Consider the following 21,485-nt stretch of genomic DNA (forward strand, 5'->3'; position numbering starts at 1 on the left):
ATATATATGTGTGTGTGTGTATATATATATGCCCTCCCTGTCTAAAGCAGATACTCTAAACAAATGCTTCTCAACCTTGTCCTTGAGGACCCTCAGACAGATCACGTTTTCGCTACCTGCCAGCTCCCAGCCAATCCCAGAGGCCCAGGTATTAAAACCCTGCTCTAAACTGCAACTGGAAGATATTACTTCCATGTGGGAGGTAACCTGGAAAATCTCCAGTCATAGAAGGTCCACCCCCAGTGGTACAACAGCAGATCTAAACCCAAGCAAAGAGAACACCACGTATCCACCCTCCCTTTTCAGCTTGAGCTTTATGCTTCCCCCAGTAGGCATGGGAAGCACAGACGTCTTGTGACAAAAACCAAGCCCCCCACCCCATTACAGAGGCCAAATCCCCCCCAACAGTGAAAAAAAAACCCAAGCACAAGCTTTGATAAGTTACGAAAGAGCTGCCAAGAGGTAATTATTTGCAGCATCGTCTTGCCACAGCTGTTTAAGTCCAAGTCCCTTTAATGAGGAAATTGTTCAAGTTATGGCAGCTTTGAGATCTTGTGCAACAAAATCCTAGTTTTATGTGAGATATTTCCCATCAGCCCCTGCAAGTGATGCCACCTTGTGGAAGACAAGCTCCAGTTGTCTACCTCAGGAGTTTTAGGCTAGGAGCCTCCCACAGGAGCCAGAGAATGGCAGCCTTAATAGCCAAATCACTGCCAAGAACAAGACAAGCACCGTCTTGTCTACAATAAGAAGAGTGTGAGGGTTAGCATGGAGATACAGTGCTGGTCTGCCGCCTGCTAATAGACCAGGTCCTAGTGAGACTGAAACCAAAACATCCATGAATTAGGAAAGGCAACGGGTTCCTCCTTTCACCAAATGAAACATCTCCTGAATCTCCTAGGACTTGACCAGCTCTGGGTTGCCACCAACACATTATAAGTCAGAATGGGTCCAGTGAGCATTTTGCAGACTGACCTTTCAAGCTCGGTCCTCAGCAGCCTCTCTCTCTCCAGGATTGTCAGGTGCAGACGGCCCCATTCTTTCTCCACATCGATGGGGTGGTAGCCTGGAGGTACTCTCACCTGACCAGCCTGGACTGCAGACTGGGAATGGGAGCAGAGGAAGGAGGGTTTGTGGATTTCACTCACAGCCATCCATGGAGCACAGGAAAGTTAGCAGTGAGTCAGCGACAAAAAATCCTTCACCGGGGGTTAGTTTGTCAGACAGTCACAGAAGAGCCAATGTTGGGTTTGGTCATTAGCGCTTTGTGCTCCGCTGGGCTTGGGGTACGTGACCTTACAAGTGCTCTACCTGAACTCTACATCGGCCCCAGGTCAGGCCCCCCACTCATGCACTCACCTCAAAGGAATTGAAGATCAGCTTTGAGTGATTCTTGTCTGTTTCTTTAGCTGGCAGTTCAGTCTCCTTGAACTTCATAAACTGGCGCCACAGAATCTATACAAAGGAAAGCAACCAAAACCAGCACAGCTTGAGTAATGACCTTTGTTTTTTTTTCGGGGGGGGGGGGGGGGGCTTTGTTTTGGGGGTCAAGAGTCCACTAAATGTGAAATATCTCAAAACAGATACAGAGACTTTACATTTACTCCACTAATAAAATGTAAATGTTCACATACTGCTTTTATTCAACATGTTGTAATATCTTGGTTATGTCTCTTGGATTAAATGATTAAAAACGACTAACCCAAGAAACTGTGCAGGAATTGTGCAGGAATAAATCAGACATTTGGCCTGTACCAGTGTGAACAAGCTTGAACTGCTGTATGCCAGCCTTTGCCGGTATGCGCTGTGTTTTGCATTTGTGAGATTCGACTTGTCACTCCTGTACAATTTCAACTATTTTCTCACATAACACGAATCACATGAATGTAGTGTTAGGATATCCAGGCTTGGTCTGAAAGTTTATATGGTAAAACAACAAGTTCAGACAGGCTGGATGATCGGAAGAGTTGCTTTAAATGGCAATGGTCTGATGCCACGAAGAGAAATAAGAGGCGCACTGCTGAAATGTGACCTATTTAAGCTTCAATGTCCCCTTGTTGTGTTGATACAAAGATCTGATGAGGTCACCATGAATTTTCACCTGGAATCCTTCCATTGCATGGCCTGTCAGGGATTAGCTCCTTAGTCAAGGGAAAACTTGTCCCCAGGTCATACCTTGCGTGTTAGGTTTTGTCTTCATAATGCTACCCCCGCCCAAATTCACTCACCCTTAATTCAACCACACCCTATGCCACCCTGCCTGAAGAAGAAGAGGCTTAGCCCCATCCCCTCCCAAAAAACCCCACCCACCATGCCCACCCTGAGAGCCAACAGCACTCTTCAGGACTCTTTGATCCTGTCTACACAGGGCAGCTCTCTCCTTTTCATCACTGCGGTTTGCAGTCACACGCAACAAGCGGCTTTCCAGCAATATCACGACCAGCACAGAAGGCGGAAGCCAGAATCGATTTCCCCGTCAGAAACTTCTAGAATCGTGTGACAGGTCTACCTGTGGAAAATCATGAGCATGTGCAGATGGGTGGGCGGGACACTCACCTCGATCTCCTCGTAGCTGGCAGGGAACTTCCTCTCTTCGAAGATGGTGATATAATGGCGTATCCACTGAAGAAGCAGGGTGACCAGTTCATAGTACTCCTTCCACCGCAGCTCCAGCTCCTGCAGGAGTGACAGAGGAGGATCTTAACAGTGAGCCAGATCAGGAATAACCTCCCTAACTCACTTACTGACACACCACACTCAATTGCGTACTACAGGCACAGCCTTGTGTATCCTTAGCATGGATGCGGGGGGGAGGGGGGCTTATTGAAATCGCTGGAACAATCATTATGGCTGAACATAGGCACGGCCTGACGAGGTCGACGTTGGCTGCACATTTGTTTATTGTGTCTGCTACGCCCCAGGCCTAGAATAAAGAGATCCTTAGATAAGCCGGATTGTCAACCTTGCATTCTTGGACATTCCTGTGAGAAGGCGGCAGACAAGTGTGTCCACTTAGGTTCTGTAGAAAAACCACCCCCAGTAAACAAAAACCAGCTGAGAAAATCTCTGACCAGCATGAATCTTGTGAGACCACTGAAGATCCTGTAATTACCCATACACAGCGACAATGACACTGAGAACTCATAAAAAAACAACCAAAATGCACGAGTGCACGGCAGATTGCTACTGATTTTTTGTGATTTTATTTGCTTAGATGACATAGATCTCATTATAGCTGTTCAAAATCCCAGATTCAACACAGGATTAATTTATTATAAAAGTCCTAAGTGGACCTCCAAATGCGGATTAATGTAGCACAAAGGCTAAAGCCTTCCTGAGCCCTTCACTGGCTGCTACCTCATCAGCCAAGCCCACCAATCCAGATGCCAGCCAATCATCTTTCACCATGTGGCTACAAACAAGGTCAATCATGTATGGCAGACCCACTGACGCCATACTCACATTGGTTTTCACACCATCCGGGACGTCGGCCACCCGGGGCATGGCATCATACAGGGAGGAGACGTAGGTGATGATAGACTTCTCATCGGGGTTTGGCACGTCCACATCTGAAAGCAGGAAGAGGGGCACAAACTCAGTGACAAGCTGACACACACACCCTTCACTGTATACTCACTTTCGAGCAACATGGTGAAAACCTCCAGCACGGGCCTGGCAAATGGGGGGGGGGGGTAAACACAACAGCATGCCGTGCTGCAGAGGTGTGGTTGCTCTTGCCAATCAGTACATCTGGAGAGGGACGGATTACGGACCGGGCCAGCGGGGCTGCTGCCCAGGGGCCCTTGGGGTGCAGGGGGCCTGTGGGGCCCCTAGCCCAAAACAATTTGCAACGCTTATCAACAATGTATTTTCGTTTGTCTATTTTAGAGGGCCTACATTCTTTGATCCTCTGCCTACAAGGGCCCCTGACCCTATAGGGAGGGTGTTTGGCTGCCAAGGGCCCTTGAATTGTGGTGGTTGTGGTTGTGGTGGTGGTGCTGGTGGTGGTGGTGGGGGGGGGGCCCTCGTGAACGTTTTGCCCAGGGGCCCACACAACCCATAATCCGTCCCTGCATCTGGAGAGTCCAGGGCTTGTAAAAAGCCATGACTGTTTCCCAGTACGTCCTCCTCCTTCAGGTGTTTGGGAAACAGTGTTTCCAGCTCAGAAGCTCTGGTAGCTCCTGGCTGTTTGAAAAACCACCAGTATACCCAGTATGCCTTTGAAGGAAATGCAGATGGTGGTCCGCAGAAGTGAAATTATACACTTTGGAACGATCTTAATTACAGCCACGGCTGAGTGTAATTAGTCTGGCATTTGTGATACTTCGTGTTGTTCACTGCCCGGGCAAGGCAAGTCAGTGTCATGAGCAATTAAATGTTGCGGCGGGGGGGGAGGAGGGGGGGTGGTCACTGTTAAAACACAGCTTTACAGTAAATATAAAATACAGAACGTCTGGCTAAGTGCATGGAGATGGGGTACAACTGTAAGCATAGCAGACAAACAGCATTCGCACGTGCAATCAGACAGGCAGGGGCTCATCCTACGCAGTGCGATGACACGCCACCCAGACACGGGGCGGAATCGCAAGCGCCTTCTCACCCTCGGGGTCCAGCAGGCGTGTGACCCCCAGGCTGTTCTCCGCCACGGTGAAGGCCTGCTCCAGGTTCTGCAGGTTGGTTTGCCGGTACACTTTGCTCATGTCGATAAGCATGGGCCTGCGGTGAGGGGGTGGGACATACCACATCACTGGTTAGAGTCTCAACAGCAAACCGGTTAGATCTCGTCAGATGTGGAGCGTCGTCCCTGCACCAAGCAGGAAACCACCTCTTTCAACATTGTCCTATTACGAAAGATCATGCACATTGAAAATCCCGACCGGTACACACCACGCCCAATGTCAACCATTCATTTTAAAGCATTTCTGGTGTTTGAATAACCTCACAAAAATAGGAACTCCACAAAACGAGCAAAAAATAAATTCAACAAAAATTTTCCCATAGCCTACGTACATTAACCAGGTCGGGCCTATTTCCTTGAGTAGGATGTTTGTTTTTCTTAATATTTACATCGTAAACAGACAAACAGCTCACATATCCACAAGGATAAATCTTTCATAGCAGCAAAATATTCATCATCCATAAATCTACATGAATATCTGGCCCTTACTGCCAGGAAGCACTGTGGGAAGACAGATGTTCCCAGTTATCAGCCAAACAGGGAATCTGACACAATGTGGCCACCAGCTAGAGCATCAGCAAGCCCCTATCTCTCAGGTGCCCAAGGCTTCTGACATCCATTTAGACAAAGATGTGCCTTTACATGACGGAGAGCTCCTCTATAGTGTAGATACAGCCACTGAATCAATTCAGGTTCCATAAAATTTCACACTCAGGTTTTAAGCTTATTCTCACCTGTGATATTTCTTATATTCTTAAGTACACACAATAAGGCCAAAAACCAGCACTTTGCGAAAGCCTGGAAACATAACATAAGCGCAAAGGGGATACTGCTACTGCGCGAGCTTTCGACAGTGAGGTGAGACAGCATGCCAGCGAAAAAAGACGTTAATCCCCTGACTACTGAGGCAGCCAAAAAGGAACTGGAGGGTCGTACAATTCCTTGATGCGCAGAGTTGAACACACGGAGTAGTAGCCTGTATTGCTGCTGTTTTCACGCTCCGCGGAGCGGGCCTCGTAGTACTGCCGCCTCTCGCTCTTCTCGAGACTGCTGGACGGCCCAATCCCTCGGGGGCTCCTTCCATTCCTTTGCTCCATCCGGGGGGAATCCCCACCCGAGTGGCCTCCCGCCCCCTGGGAGCCATGGCCTGAGTCACAGGAGCTCTCCGAGGGGACATCCTCGCAGAGCATGACCACGCGGTCCTCCAGGTCACTGCCGGAGCCTGCAGAGCTAGCCCGCCGCCGCTCCCTGGGAGTCAGCTTCCTCTTCAGGCTCTGAAACATGGTGGCTGGTGGGATGGGTCGGTCCTCCACCGGGGGGAAGGTCACAGGTAAGTCACAGAGCGGCTTACTCCTAAACGCCTCCTTCCATGTCGATCATGCCCTCCTGATGTTTATTTATGGTCCACCACGGGTGTGTTCAAGCTTGACGTGTCTACTGAGATTGTCCCATTCAATGATTCACCATGCTCTACATGCTGAGGCTTCCTCCACTGCAAGCCAAGCGCTTCTTTGTGAAAAGTCAGGGCTCCTATTGGTTGACAGACATTGTCAATAGACCAATCGTGCTCCACGTCAGTGCCTCTGTAAACAAACTCCCCTCACCAGCGTCTGCAGTAGAAAGGCTTCCTAAGCGAAGAATAAACATAACCTTAACATGCCACTTTTACTTGACTGGGTAGAATAGCCAGAAGGACAAAGATATCCAAAGAGGAATTCAAAATGCAAAAATCCAAACCTTTCCCCAGATCTCTACAGACCAACGAGCGTACGGTTAGCCGACGGGTGCTGTATAGGTGCGAGAGCTCCTAAATCCTGTTCCCAGGCAGCTCACATCTGCTTCTAAAAGCCCAGCTCTGCGCTGCTGGGCTGGATCATGGTGCCTGACAGCAGGCCAGGTGGGCGTACCACTCTCTGCAGGTACATGCCAGCGTCTTGAATTGCCTGCCCCAAGGGAAGCTTTTCTCCTCTCTCTAATGACTCACTGCTGTCTGCCACACCTAGCCTCTTTTCTTACTTTACCTGCTCTATTCTCTCTCTATTCTTTCACTCTCCAGCCTGGCCCTTGTGAAATCCACCCAGCAGGACAATCAGAGGTGACCGTCCATTGTTCCGATCGGGCTGAATTCTTTCCACGGCACATCACGCAATTCAAGCCAACCCACTGCCTGCAAACTGAGCACAAATGTCGGTGTGGATGTCTGTGTGGATGTCTGTGTGAATGTCTGCACAGATGTCTGTGCGGATGTCTGTGTGGATGTCTGTGTGCATGTCTGTGTGCATGTCTGTGTGGATGTCTGTGTGGATGTCTGTGTGGATGTCTGTGTGCATGTCTGCGTGGATGTCTGTGTGCATGTCTGCGTGGATGTCTGCGTGGATGTCTATGTGGATGTCTGTGTGCATGTCTGTATGCATGTCTGTGTGGATGTCTGTGTGCATGTCTGCGTGGATGTCTGCGTGGATGTCTATGTGGATGTCTGTGTGCATGTCTGTATGCATGTCTGTGTGCATGTCTGTGTGCATGTCTGTGTGCATGTCTGCGTGGATGTCTGCGTAGTCCACATTTACAAATATGTTCCATATATCATATCGTTAAATCATGAAGAATCAATTTCAGTCTTCAGATTATGGTCAGTGCCTCATTTTTCAGGGCCAGCAGAAGCAAACATGCTGTTGGAAATAAGAGGCCATTCTGTGTAATGATACTGTTATGGTTACTGATAATAATGACAATAATAATAATATTTCCCATGGTCTTAGCTCTGGTTAGTAAGTGCCAGCTCATTTTTGAAACAGGGGCGGTTCCCCTTTCAGATATGAGAGGCCCTTAGGCCATGAATTCCCTCTGAAAATAATTGAAATGTCCAATGAAAAGAATGAATTGAGGGACAAGTTGAGTCAAGAGCCGAAAGACCCGCAGCTGACGATGTGTACACCTCCGCTCTCTGGGACTTCCTGCATGTGCCTGGACTGAATGACTCAGAGAAAACACAGAAAGCCCCCCCCCCCCCCCCCCCCCGCCACCCCTAAGGAACTGCAACCCAACCCGGTTACCATTATCTCTACTCGCCTGATCCGGAAACCCAGTGGATGAAGCATCTGCAGTGAGTCTGATGAGCAGACTCAGGTAAAACACATTCAGTCCCGCCAGGGTACAAGTCCATTACCTGTGCTGACGGTGGGGGTCAGCACAGGCATTACACAGCGAAACAATGCAAGTTTGAGACATCGGGGCCTCTAGGCACTCAGAGTCAGGTGACCAAGGTTATTCTCTAGATGTCCATAAATTACTGTGCTCTCTTTTGTTTCAGCCCAGTAAGCCCAGCAAACCCAGTTCCCGACTGCCATCAGCTGCCTGTTTTCTTTGTCCCCGACTCCCACGCCCCACTTCTTTCTGCCCGTTGCAAACCTCCTTTGTTTTCCCCGTTTATTTTCTACAGCATGCTGATCCTTTTCCCGTCTAGTCTCAGTAACTCATAAAGCCGGAAGCCCCCCCCCCCAGAATGAGCCTCCATATCACATGCTTCTGCTTGCTGTCCGGACCGCAGCACTGCCCCTTACCTAGAGCACCTGAGAATGGCTCCTCCCCCCCAGCCCCACATGGCCCAGGCCAGCACTCACTTGTGTCTGTGGATGACCGCATTGAATAGCTTGCCATCCCTCCAACTGGTGGTGAAGTTGTCACAGCGGAGGCCCTGATATCCATCCACCATGCGCTGTGACCACAGGAGCAGCTTCTCCTTGGCCGTCATGTCGTCTGACTGGCCGTTCACCTGGATGTCGGAGATCTGCGAGGGGGAGGGTTAGGGGACGGGGTAGGTTTGTCACATTTGTGTCAGACATTGATGGTGCCAACAAAGCTGGACAGAGACTGACCCTCACACGCACCCACGATAGTCAGGGCCACTGAAGCCAACACCAGCCCCAACCCATCCCAACTACTCCGCACCACAAATCCACACTGACTCATTACCCACCCCCCCCCCCCGAACAATCACCACCCTGTGGCCTGGCCTCCGCCCTCGTGCTTTGTCTCCGCAAGAGAAACCAGACATTATAACTGCTATCACTGGCACAAAAATTGTTTTGTTATCTAAGCCATCTTCAGGTGTAGACACGCCCGCAGTGCATGCACATCCTCGGGCGGCCTGAGTTAACTAGATACATCTGTTTAAACAAACAATTCTGCAGACAGGAGCTGTTAGGAGTTTGATAAAAGATCAGCCAGAAGGGGGTGTGGTAGTTAAAGGAGTTAGAATTGTGACTGTGAGGATGCCGGTGGGAGTTCTTCATATACCTTTGATCTTGGCATAAAGTGCTCCATGTATACAAATACGTAAACTTAAAAAGATATGGATACGGGTGTGTGTTGTGTCGGTACTCGGCATACTGTGACACGTGGATATTACTCTGTGTTATTCCAACACTGACGGCTCCTTCAACAAGAGGACAGGGTGGTGGGGGCGTGTCAGCTCACACACAGGGTGGTCATGGTGTGGCAGCTCACAGAAAGGGTGGTGGAAGTGTGTCAGCTCACAGACAGGGTGATGGGGGCGTGTCAGCTCACAAAAATGGTGGTGGGGGTGTGTCAGCTCACAGACAGGGTGGTGGGAGTGTGTCAGCTCACAGACAGGGTGGTGGGAGTGTGTCAGCTCACAGACAGGGTGGCGGGGGCGTGTCAGCTCACATACAGGGTGGTGGGAGTGTGTCAGCTCACAGACAGGGTGGTGGGAGTGTGTCAGCTCACAGACAGGGTGGCGGGGGCGTGTCAGCTCGCAGACAGGGTGGTGGGGGCGTGTCAGCTCACAGACAGGGTGGCAGGGGTGTGTCAACTCACAGACAGGGTGATCGGGGTGTCAACTCACTGACAAGATGGTAGAAATTCTGCCCATAAAACCCATCACCAGCCATTTCCTCTGCTCCAAGAAATCTTTAGAAACCCAGCTTCCACACATTGTGATCAACATATGTTCAGGTGCTGGTCCTCCTCTGTTTTTTGGTGAAGACCTAAGCACCACTAATTTCCCATAAGTTCCCAATCTGGGAATTAACTTACGGAAAAAAATATTCGGGTTCTGTCAAACGTCTGCTATTATCTTCCAAGTTTTATATTAAACCAAAAAGATGAGAATTAAAAACATGATTATAAACAATGTTTTAGAGACAGTGCAAAGGCCTCCACCAATTTGAAAAAAGAGGAGATTTAATTTTGAGTTGATTGGATTGAAGCAGAGAGAAAGGGTATGGTATGGGAACATGATACTGACAGATTCTGACACCTGGAAGTGGAGGATTATGGTCCATATCAGCCCCAGCGTCAGCTTGGGGTTCCCGTCGGCGATGTCATCATTTCGGATGTTCACCAACTTGACCTGGATGATAGCAGACAGACAGAAAAGCATTTTAGAAGTACGGCATTAAATTGTCGCTTCTTTCACGGCAAATTCCAAAGAAGGCCTGTTTTGTCGTGGTGACCTTTGTGTAAATGCAAAGGACCATTGCAGTGTCACGAGACTAAGTTAATTCCTCTTAAGAACCTTTCGATAACCTATACTTCTTAAATGCAGCTCTTCAAATGATATTATTGCACAATGAACGCCTGATGTGATATGACATACTTCTGGGTTACCAATGCACTCTTAAAGTTGTACATGGAAACATTCTTGGTAGATACTATGGAAGAGTTTGCTGCTTCTTAATCTTTCCTGAGTGGATAAAACTCAAATTTTGACCTTTGATCTGTTGCACTGATAATATTGACGACAAGGGGGCTCGGATACATCTGGCATAGATTTCACCATATCTCACCTGCTTTTGTCTCAGGAAGTCCAGCGCTATCTGTACATTCTGGAGCTTGTGGAAACGCATTCGTCCTTTCTCCCGGGGCTGGAGGAGAGGAAGGAAGAGGAAATGGAGGTAGGGTTAGGGAACATGGGGACAGAATGTGACAGCTCCAGGGAGATGTAAATGTGGGTCCTGAACAGATAGCTAGGAGAGAGGACCTGAGTGAAAACCATACAATGTATGCGAGAGACTGTGGAAAGCCGCTGGGACAACTAGATTCCATACTCCGACCTACACCGAAGTCGAGACCTCGCCGCCAGCAGCGAAAGTTGTTCATGAAGGAAACAGACATTCAACAGATTCCACCAAAAAAACCCACAAACGAGAAGGTCTGCCTACAGAAACCACAGCGTCCACAGACAGACAGACAGAACGGACCAAACTGACAGACATCAGCTTTAACCCTAACCTTACAAAACCCACCACGGACCAACAGAAACGGGAGAGACACATCAAACATGCTCCGCTTCAGCTTAGATTAGTTTAAGCATTTTGTCAGTTATGTATTTTATTAAAAATTAGTCCAGCTTTGTCTGGCTTTCTCTGAATGATGTCACATCGTTTCGCAATGTCGGGCAAATCTGCCAATGTTTTACATATTTTGGGAAGAAACATGAAATTTGTATATGAAAAAGTCTAATTTTGTAATATGAAAACAGAATATTCCAGTATTTTAGTATATATTTTTTTCCAGCACATAATTTATGCTGGACACTGACTTGACATGAAAAATGCTGGACGTGCATTTCCTTTACAGAGGAAAACACTGTTATTTTACAGGTTGTTGCCCTTCTGATTAAATAAAGGTGCTCGGTCTTATACCGGCACCGATCCAAAGTAGCTTTGGAAGCATCGCCAGCTTGTCCACCATTAAAAAGCGAAAAAATAGGAAGTGACATCATGCACAGCGCAGCCAATGGGAGTGACCCCATGCCACGTCAAGAAGGTGCCCGAGATCAGACCCACTCACCAACCGCAAGTTCCTGACAACGTCCCGCTCCCTCGGCTACCCCAGCCAGAGCAGAGCAAAGGAGGAGGCAAGGGTGAAAGGGCAAAGGTCAGGGAAGAGGTCAGCACACGGGAGGTAAAAAGGAAAAGGAGGAGTCAAAAAGGTACAGACAGTTCACAGAAAAAAGCATGACTGATGTTGATGTGTTATGGCTGTCAACATGGCTGGGGCACAGCCAACTGAACTGTGGTTACCGAGACAGTCACAGTTCGGTCCCTTATGGAAACTATGTTTCGATAAACAGATTGTTCAGCGATAACAGATGTTCTCCGAAGGATTGGAGAACAGATTTTATTGGCGAGTTGTAAATGTGCAGTGAGCCCTGTGATGGATTGGCATCCTGTCAAAGGAGTCCCCTGTGACCCTGACGAAGATAAGCCATTAGAAAATAAAATGATGGTTAAATGGATGGATGGATGGATGGAAATGTGAAATAGCATGATGTAATTTAATATTATTAAAATACTAGCCAAACCTCTTATACTACATTGAAACTTTACAGTTGGTTGTTGGGTAGGACATAGATACTCCACTACACTCTAGGGTCCAACAGCACCTTTTAGGAACATGAACTGGCACCCTCACAGTTATACGTTCTTTTCCGTATGGGCTATGCAACTTGTGGTTCTCTTTATTTTCTGATGTAGTCATTTATTAGCTGTCTTCTAACTATTATGAGTAGTATTAAGGTATTAAAGAAAGCAATTTTGCACATTTTAGACAGGTGACGCAGTAGAGAAGAGAGAGGGACAAAATGCAGGGTGGACCAGCTGGGGGATAGGGCCGGGGTGAAAGGCAGGCAGCTGCAGAAGCAGGGGTCAGGCCTCCCTCACATCAGCAGCCAGCCGCACTCACCAGCGTCTTGCCCGAGAGAACCTCCAGCAGGGTGATGAGGTTGTGCCCATCGCGGAGGTCTTCGTACAAGTCTGTCACCTGACATTGTGCCTATGGGAGGAAAAAGGGCTGAGGTTAGGTCCAGGCAGCGAGGAGATGTGCTGGGCCTGCTGGAGGTGAATCTGAACCACATACTGACATCTGACAGCTGAATAAATGACCTTTTGTGCTAAATTGTGACCGAAATAAATCACTCCAGCCGAAAGAAAAAATGTAAGCTTTCTCAGAATATTCTTTCACCTCTCTAAATTATAACTTAAAACAAAAGAAAACAAAAAAGAATCCTTGAATGTGTATATGTATATATATATATATATATATATATATATATATATTCTAAACTGATGCCTCTCTACATGGTCAGAAAGTGAGTGCAAAACCTTGACCACACGCATCCAGTCTTGACCACACCCAGCCAACTTTGACCACACCCAGCCAACTTCAACCACACCCAGTCAACACTGACCGCACCCAGTACACTGTCTCTGCAGGTATTCAAAAGGGCAGCGACTGCAACAACAGCAGCTGCAGACCCCTTGACAGGTAAGACAGGACTCCTGTGAGAGCTTGATAAAATGCTGTCCCTGGGGGGAGTGGTATGAAAATACTGATCAAATTCCTTTCTAGGAGCACCCCAAGCTGCGGGCTAATCGCCAACGCAAAAAATGCACGTAGAGCTACATGCAGCCCTGCATGCCAGCTTCCAGAATGTTACGGATCCGCAGGTATGGCTGGAAAGATAGCTGACTGACCCAGCTGAGCAACTATTCTGCTGAGAAGCTACTTCTTATGATACCTGTCTTTATTCAGTTAATTTAGCACTGCCTGCCCTCGCTCTTTTCATACAGCAATAAAAATATATCTCAGAATTAGGCTAAAGTCATATAAATTTCCTTGGCTGCGTGTGAGCTGGCTGTATAAAGATGACTCGCATTTCTCAGAATTACTAGGCCATTATTTGTCCTCAGAATTCCCAGAGTATTTCATCAAGCAGTGGTCCTGATTCGGGCTACGGATTCTCATTCAGACGCAGCATACCTGTAGCACACCAGCATGGACAAACCACCCGCAGAAGTGTGGAGTGCACATGTTTAAAGGCCTTCCTGCTTATCGCCGTTTGAAGACACCTATTCTTGCAATTAATCTAATACACAAAACAGTTGGCGAAAAGGGCCAGCAAAGCGAATGTGAACGTGATTGGTTAAGGATGGTGCTGTGGACTGCATGGAGCGCATGTACCCAGCCACACAGAGCCTACTCATCCCAGCAAGCACATGTGACCAAACCAACACACGAAACGTGTACCCTCTGATGTGGAAAAAAACTGTGCGAGGGGGAGGGCAGGGGAGGGAGCAAGCTTTATTGGTTGCCATGGGAATGGTGCTACTATTGGTCTGAGGTCTGGAACATTTATAGGCCCCTTGATAGTAGATGATGACCAGATCATCTAAAAATATCTATTAATAATATTGTTACAGTTGTTCCACTAAATGTTGTCTTGTTCCATGACTGGAAACTATGAACGATTTCATCACGGAAATGTAGGAAAGTCATCGCGCACTTGGAGAAAGGCTGGAAAATTCCTCCACCTCAGACTTCAAGGCACCTGTGCTCCAGCTGGCGGGAGGTAACCAGAGACAGTCAGATGTTCAAACGGATGGGTGGGCGTGACAGCGCTTCTTCACTGAGGCTTTACTGCCAAGAAGAACAGCATGTACACGCAGTACAAAGGCTGGCATCGAGGATTTCATTACAGAAATGCAGAAGGTTTCAAGTGGAACCTCAGTGAATAAGGGCGTGACAGTGGGGAGGATTAAGGGGGCGGGGGGGGGGCGGATTTCAGCAAAGCAGGGGTCAGCATGCAGGTCAGGACTGGAACACCTACCTCTGCTCGCCAGTGCTGAGGGACCATGGGTAGAGAACAGAAGCGATGGAGAGTTAACGACAGAGAGAGATGGCACATGGAATCAGACACCACAGAATGGGGACGGGGGGGGAGACATGACAGATTCAAAGGCCATCTCTCTGCAGAGCCGTCGTACCAAATAAAAAATATGGCTGTACATGACATTTGTGCAGTATACATAAGCATACATAGGTACACACGCACTTAACTACTTATTATTTCATTATTTACTGTTTGTTTGAAAATCCATTCACTTTATGTATGTTCAGTGTGAACAGGCAGGTTCCCTGGAGTTCCTACACCAACAGGAATCACTGACATCGACTGAAACAGCGCAGCCCAGGACAGATTTCAGGGAGACCTGTGGTGCATCTGGTCTGTCTAAACTGCTAAGTAACATCATATTAATGGCATGACAGCTCAGTTCCCTGCAGCCATCATGAACCGCGGCTTACTACCATCGCTCATGAGGCTGTCTCTGAGAATGCTGACAGGAGGGTCTCCCTCAGCAGACACATTTCAGATGACAAAGTTAATTTATGGAGCGAAAAATGACACCCTGGGGATTCTACCCAGAAACACATTCTGCTGTGGGACAATATGGCATCGCAAAGCGACAAAAATGCATTTCTAAGAGGCATGGAAACTTTGAATAGGGAAGGATCAGGGTGGTGCGCTCAGCACCCCCTTTCGGGATGCCTAGCAGACATGGCTTAACTAACTAGGAGGAATGATGCAGTGTTACTTGCTGGTGGTCACACCAAAGTGTGATGCAAACATTGCCCACTAGAGGTCGCCATTGCCACACTACTTGTGTTGAACACTCAGGGTGGGCCGCACCCTTTATGGTGAGTGCTATAGGTTTCCATCGGCATCACAATAATGCTGTATTGTGCCTGGGGCTTTTGCATTTAACAAAGCATTTCGTAATGTCTACAGTTACAGCTTAAATGCTCACTTCATGTACTTTTTAAACTTTTGTTTCACTTAAGAATGATTCAATATATGAATAATAATTAATTATTCAAGGCAGTAAATTAAGAGATATTAAAAGATTTTTTTTTTACTGATTAGTATGATACATTGCTTCATTGCTTTTATATAGACAATTGAACTTTTATCATCACCTTTAAATAGGAAGTTGTTTAAAGACATTTTTTTAAATAAAACCGGCAGCCTCATGCAGCTCCGTAACCGCTCCGCCACCTGCTGTTGATGCTGAGAAGTGCTCGGAGGAAAGAGAGGACCCTGGCAGCTTGGAGACCCCACTCCGGCCGAGAAGCTGGAGTCCGTCTGGCAGCAGCTTGTGACAGCTGCCCACAGTCATAAGTAGGAGATGGACACGCTCACGGGGGAGTCGGTTACAGCCTGCGTCACGTACTCACCTGCTGCTGCTGGGGTCACTGGTGCCACTTTACAATAACCCTACCCATACAAAGGGCTTATGAATGGGTTATAATCTGGCTATTAATTATGTTCTAACACTTTGTAAATTATCAATAGATAATTTTAAACAAGTCATCTACAAGTGGCAAGAGGGAGCCTTATTGTAAAGTGGTACCCGGTCATTCAGTACCACACCCCAGACATCATTACAGCTTTACTTCATCAAACGGAAGCTCAATAACTGGTATTTACCTTGTAACTGACAGCAGAACCCCTCCCCCCCCCCCCCCCCCATGACCAGATTGACGGGGAATCAGAGACTGGATCAGGCTGGTAAAGCAGCTTATGAAACATATAAGAGACTCTCCCCTATCCCCTAGGTTGCATTCAAAGCCCCTCCCGTCGTCATTTCACAACACCAGCATTCTTGCCACCAGGCAGGAAATGACTCAGTATCCCTTGGCAACTGGGCCCTGCCCCACAGCACAGCACATGCATTTACAAAAGCCATAAAAGTCTATGTCAGTGGGCAAAGTTGGGTAATTGACCCATTTACCCTGCCGCTCGCCCTGAGGTGAGGGCTCTTTCTGCAGATGATAACAGAAGCAAGCCCACAGCATCCATTTTATCATTCACGGGTGTGTGCGGGTGTGTGTGGGTGTGTGTGGGTGTGTGCGGGTGTGTGCGGGTGTGTTCAGGAGGCAAAAAGCAGGGTTGGAAAGGCACAGGACTGGTGTAATACGAACTGAGTTCCCCACCACCACCAACTCCAGAACCTCAAACTCAGCCGTCTGCAGGCCAGCTGTGCTACCGTTCAGCGGGTCTGCTGGACAGGGGCCCAGATTGTGGCTGCAGTGCCGGGCAGCGGCAGAGCAGATCCAGATGCGGGTGAGTCATGCTCGCAGACGCACGGCAGCAATCGGAGCGCTTGTCTTCACTGGCCCGGGGCCGCTGGCCACAGCCTGCGTTTCAGCACTGAGGACAAAGGCCTTTTCAGGGAAGCCCTCCTTCCAGGCTGACTGCTATTTCGGGAACCCCCCCCCCAGCGCTGGAAGGCTGTCCCGAGAACACGGCCAACGAAACGTGACACTTTTGAGTTATTTTTACGTCAAAGATTTCAGAAAAAGGTTTTATTCCACTAGCTTTCTCATTTTTTCCTGATGGTGACGAATTAGGCCGGGGGGGGGGGGGGGGGGGTACGAATAGTAGGGAAAATAGCGGGAACTGAGGCTAATTCAAATTGCTGCTGATTCAAACCCTAGCATGAGTGCTGCTGTTGTACCCTAAATGACACAAAATAGTAAACTTCCATAATTGCCATATCTGAGGGTCTAACCCTCCATGGATAAATGCTTCAAGCTGGTCACGAGCTAATATAACATGCTGACATTTTGATGTTTTCAAGATCAGCCTCAATCATTACTCCACACACCACTGCTGGTGCCCTTAATACAAGAACCATAACTCTAACCCTTAGTCTTCCATAATCTTAAAAGTATAACCAAGAGTCTCAAAAGAGCTTCAGAATCCCGTTTAAAATGATGACACTGTGTCCATCCATGTTAAATGGGAGGTTATGACAATCCTAGTGACAGACAAACACACTGTGACTTTTGCGTGACATCATCAGGAGGATAATTCTGGGATGTGGTGCTGTCTCATCTCCATGGTTACCAGTGTATATTATTTGGTAACGTGTCATACAAACAAAACTGAAAGTGCAACATCCAATTGTCTCCTTGGTGACAAATATAAAATGAAAATGTCACCTTTCCTGCCCTCGGTAGCTGAAACCGTCTGAGACTCATAAGATACAGTCATGTGAAGGTGTCCATCTCTTAGGTTGTGCTCAGACATCAGACCTGTGTTTCTGGTATGCTTGGTCTTCTCACTGAAGGCACCCGTCTACCAAGACCATCGACTATGCAGAACTTCAAAACCACGTAAAACTCCACCTACTACGCAAATATGATTTCCTGATATGAATCACACAAGAGCAATTATTTAAAAAAGGCCTCTCTCTCATATCAATGAAATAAGATACCAGCAATTAAAAAAAAGAAAAACTTAAAAACTGAAGCAAAACCTTAAAATCTCCTGATTTGTGGGCAAAGAATTTCAACATCTGCACTAAAAGACCAAGCGATATGAGACTTAGTGGCCCACAACGTAGTAACGGCAATGATTCACCATGATTCCTTCCGTTTTTGCTACTGAAACAGCAAGCCCAGATTGGTGGATGGCCACGTTTTTTTTTTCATTATAGCAAGGGCAGGTTTGATGACACAGTCGACATGGCAACCTATTTCCACCGCAACACAACGAAAGATCTTTAGATAAACAGTGCTCTACAGAAAGACAGGACGTGCTTGTGGCATTGTATAACACCAAGGCCGTTGGCATGGTTTGCTATATGGTTTGCACCAATGATGTAAATCACCATAATCGTCATTCAGGAATCTTACATTCAGCCATTTCAGTCCCTTTAAAAATGGATCAAAAACCTTTAGCGGGGTTTAGGGTAAATGTCAGAATAAATATGACTCATCGGAACCGTTCTGCTGTGGAAATGTCACAATGAGTCAGCCAGGTCTCTTTGGGTACCACCACATCAAACGGTGATGGTCATCCTCAGTCCAAAAAAAAACTTCAGAACTTCTGGTAGCTTAGCCATAATTTGGAGTGTCACTACCGTGTTACAGGAGAGTGATGAAACCTGAAGCTACAGCATAACCTAGTTTCCATACAGCATCCTCAACATTTCATGTTCAGATGTTAAATTCTGCTTTTCGATAACATCTAGAACACATTCACTGGACTCGCAGAAATCCATAATTAGAGCATGCAGTACCCACAATGCACCAAACAGAACGAGCTACAAAAATACATATTCAGTGGAAGAGGAGAGCATTCATGAGTCTTCTCAAAGAAGAATGCTGGTTGTTTTGTGACTTTTGTATTTTGTGACCAATGGTCAGGATCCCCCATGCAATTGTGGCTCTCCTCACTCCCCTCCCCCCACTATGGTACAACTTTAGGTTACATTCTTCCATGAGGTCTTACCTTCATCAAATGCTTGTTGACCCATTTGGTGAAGGTCTTCTTCTGAACTCGATCACGCTCATCTGTGGGGGACACAAAAGAGTTGAGGGGGTCAGAGGTCAGCCTGGTGCTCGGGGGAGTGCCCCACACCCATCCACTGGAAAACATCACTGTGTGTCTGAATCCTTCCAGGACAAATCTAACCCCCTTTTTGTGGGTGGAGGCTCCCACAGTGCAAGGTATCACAGAGCACTGGCAATAATGCCAGCCCCCCCCCAGCCCCGATCCTCTATGACAAAAGAGAAGGCCAGCCCCACACAAACAGCAAAGGGCACATGGGGGGCGGACCAAGGACGAGGTTGGAGGAGCGTGACAGAAACCCGCCCCAACAGGCACTTTACAATATCCACAGACCGAGGAAAAGCTCTCGGCTCTTTGTCAGGCTCCTGGCTGCGTTAATGACAAGTGAGGATCTGCACCCCCTACTGTGTTCAGTGTTAACAGATCCGTGTGTCACACACACCACCAGCTCACCCCAAGGACGCGGGTCTCTCTCTTCAGAGAGACGCGGGTGTCTCTCCCACTACAGAAAGTTGGCTAATGGCCAATGCTACATGGCTACACTGTCTGGGGGGGTACTCACTCTGACAGAGAGGCGTGTCTGCCCCATGGGGGAGTTACGTAACTAACCAGGGGGGTGTGGCTCGCTGGCTATATGGGGAAAGTCTGCCTACGCCTGTAGAAACTCTCACTTCTCCGGCCTCGAGAGGACAATGATCCTGCTGGCGGATCGGCATGGAGGCAACGACCCGGATGAAGACTGACGTGTGCGTTTGTGTGTGTGTGTGTGTGTTTGTTCAGCACATCCGCTTACACGCCGTGTGACACAGCATCCATTTATAACATTGATGGCAGAGTAACATTAGCACCTAGGCCTCCATCAAACCCCACCTCTTAAGAAGTGCGCCCTCTGCTGCCCAATCCCTGACATGAGCAGAGAAATAGATTAACTGTGTGGTCTTTCAAAACAAGCAAGAGAATGTAACATTTGAAGAGTAAAGTGTAAAACACTGGCCAAAAAGCCGGGATCCATGGGAGCCTTGGGGTGAGGATCCAATCGCAGCAGATCTATCCATCACTCTGATGTGTCCAGGCAGGCCATCAATTACCACGGAGACGAAAGCATGACTGATGGGCCATTCGCAAACTCAAGTTTCTCAGCTTAAATTGACTTTGAAGATGAACAGGACACCAACCGCAAGCCCTTGCACAGGGAAAGGTGACACCCAGGGCTCCAGTCATGGCCCAGTGCACCTTGACCCAGGACGCATCAGGGTCCTGGGCAGGACCTGCCAGGCGATGCCTCGGGGCTGAACAAAAGCCAGAGAGCAACGCTCCTTCTCCGGCTGACAATGGCCCGGAGCGTTCAGCACATTCAAAGGCAAGCGCCTTTTAGATATGAAAAGATCTTTTATGACACCTCAGCAGTCAGTAAATCCTGAACCCCAGGACTAACTGGTATCTCCAATCACCAATTACAGGCAGCTTTAACATTGAGTCTCTGCACCTGGGAGCTGAGCGAGTGGAGACCAGGGCTCCTAAAGAGGCACGGCTGTCATACCTGATGAATCTTAATCATCATCCTCAGCGTGAAGATAAGCAGCGGCACAGCACACAGGAGAAATTCCCAAAAACACGAACGATTAATCGACACGGCAGGCTCCCCACTTGAACTGGGGAGACACCCGACTTCACCATCAGAACCCTGGCTTAACTAAAAGATCCTGCCCATCTAAGGAACGGAGATATGCAAGTATGAAAAGAACCACAAAATGTAGAAACTGCATAACTGAAAAGAGGAAGCCAAGTAGACATGTAAGTGTGTGATTTTATAAAGTGGCAGCCTGCAAGAATTTAAAGAATAATTTAATTAATTAGTTTAAGTGTAGGTTACTGCATGTTGGTGACATTTTTTGCTTAACTTGTCGGCACAGGACTGTCACACTTTGCCACAGGAAAATATTGTGGTAAAACCATGAATATGTGCCATCAATCGCGTGCATCTCTCTGAACACCATCCCCAGCTGGACAACCACACACCCGCAGTTGCCTGCACATGGCAACAAACCCTCCACACAACTTCAAAAATCCTCCCAGCCAGCAGTGGCAAAGCTAAGTGGATAGTGAGGATAGTGACAAATCCACTGTATTTTAGTTCATTTTTTAAACCAAGCTATTTAGTAAGACATTTTTCACAGTTTCAACTTGCCAGTTGATTTCTATGCCATGCTTGGTCTCAGATGCATGCACACTGTAAGGGTGCTCATTTCTGCATGTGTGTCACTAGCCACATTTTTAATTATGATCCCTTAATTGCTAAATAGCAGCTACTGCTGAAGTCCTGTAGTTTGTACTGCACAGATTTACGCTGATCTTTTTTTGTCTGGTTTATTTGTTCAGTAGAGCCCAATAAAGGCTCCTTAATGTGAGAATGTCTTTACTTCAAATGTAGACCTGAAATGCTCAACATGAGTCATGTTAAAAGCAGCAGGATTAATGTCTCTTTTTAACAGCAAAAAGTAAAAAAAGAAGAATTGCAATTCCACTTTAAAAATCACAGCTCATATCTAACTGGCAAACAGATATCAATGTGATATTGAACTAGTCTCTGCTAATTCCCACCCCTAGTGTACAGACACACACATAACATGTCATGACATTGCACAA

At 47.5% G+C, this 21,485-nt stretch overlaps 1 protein-coding gene across 21 annotated transcripts in view; it reads right to left on the minus strand.

Moving 5' to 3' along the window:
- The window catches only part of LOC125748508 (plectin-like), a 137,190-nt gene that overhangs the window by 23,045 nt on the left and 92,660 nt on the right, over window positions 1-21,485 (minus strand). For 8 of the 21 annotated variants that reach the window (XM_049024729.1, XM_049024744.1, XM_049024739.1 and 5 more), the window contains 11 exons: window positions 18,780-18,841; window positions 14,310-14,324; window positions 12,386-12,475; window positions 10,486-10,563; window positions 9,945-10,049; window positions 8,299-8,465; window positions 4,601-4,716; window positions 3,463-3,569; window positions 2,557-2,676; window positions 1,360-1,455; window positions 976-1,103 (listed from right to left, as the gene is read on the minus strand). In XM_049024729.1, coding sequence (XP_048880686.1) covers window positions 976-1,103; window positions 1,360-1,455; window positions 2,557-2,676; window positions 3,463-3,569; window positions 4,601-4,716; window positions 8,299-8,465; window positions 9,945-10,049; window positions 10,486-10,563; window positions 12,386-12,475; window positions 14,310-14,324; window positions 18,780-18,841 — 1,084 coding nt within the window. Of the gene's footprint in view, window positions 1-975; window positions 1,104-1,359; window positions 1,456-2,556; window positions 2,677-3,462; window positions 3,570-4,600; window positions 4,717-5,614; window positions 6,709-8,298; window positions 8,466-9,944; window positions 10,050-10,485; window positions 10,564-12,385; window positions 12,476-14,309; window positions 14,325-18,779; window positions 18,842-21,485 lie in introns of those variants that run through there. The other 13 variants (XM_049024731.1, XM_049024738.1, XM_049024740.1 and 10 more) reach the window with 4 other exon arrangements.

Source organism: Brienomyrus brachyistius, chromosome 9 (assembly GCF_023856365.1).
Source record: "Brienomyrus brachyistius isolate T26 chromosome 9, BBRACH_0.4, whole genome shotgun sequence".
Lineage (NCBI taxonomy): Eukaryota > Metazoa > Chordata > Actinopteri > Osteoglossiformes > Mormyridae > Brienomyrus > Brienomyrus brachyistius.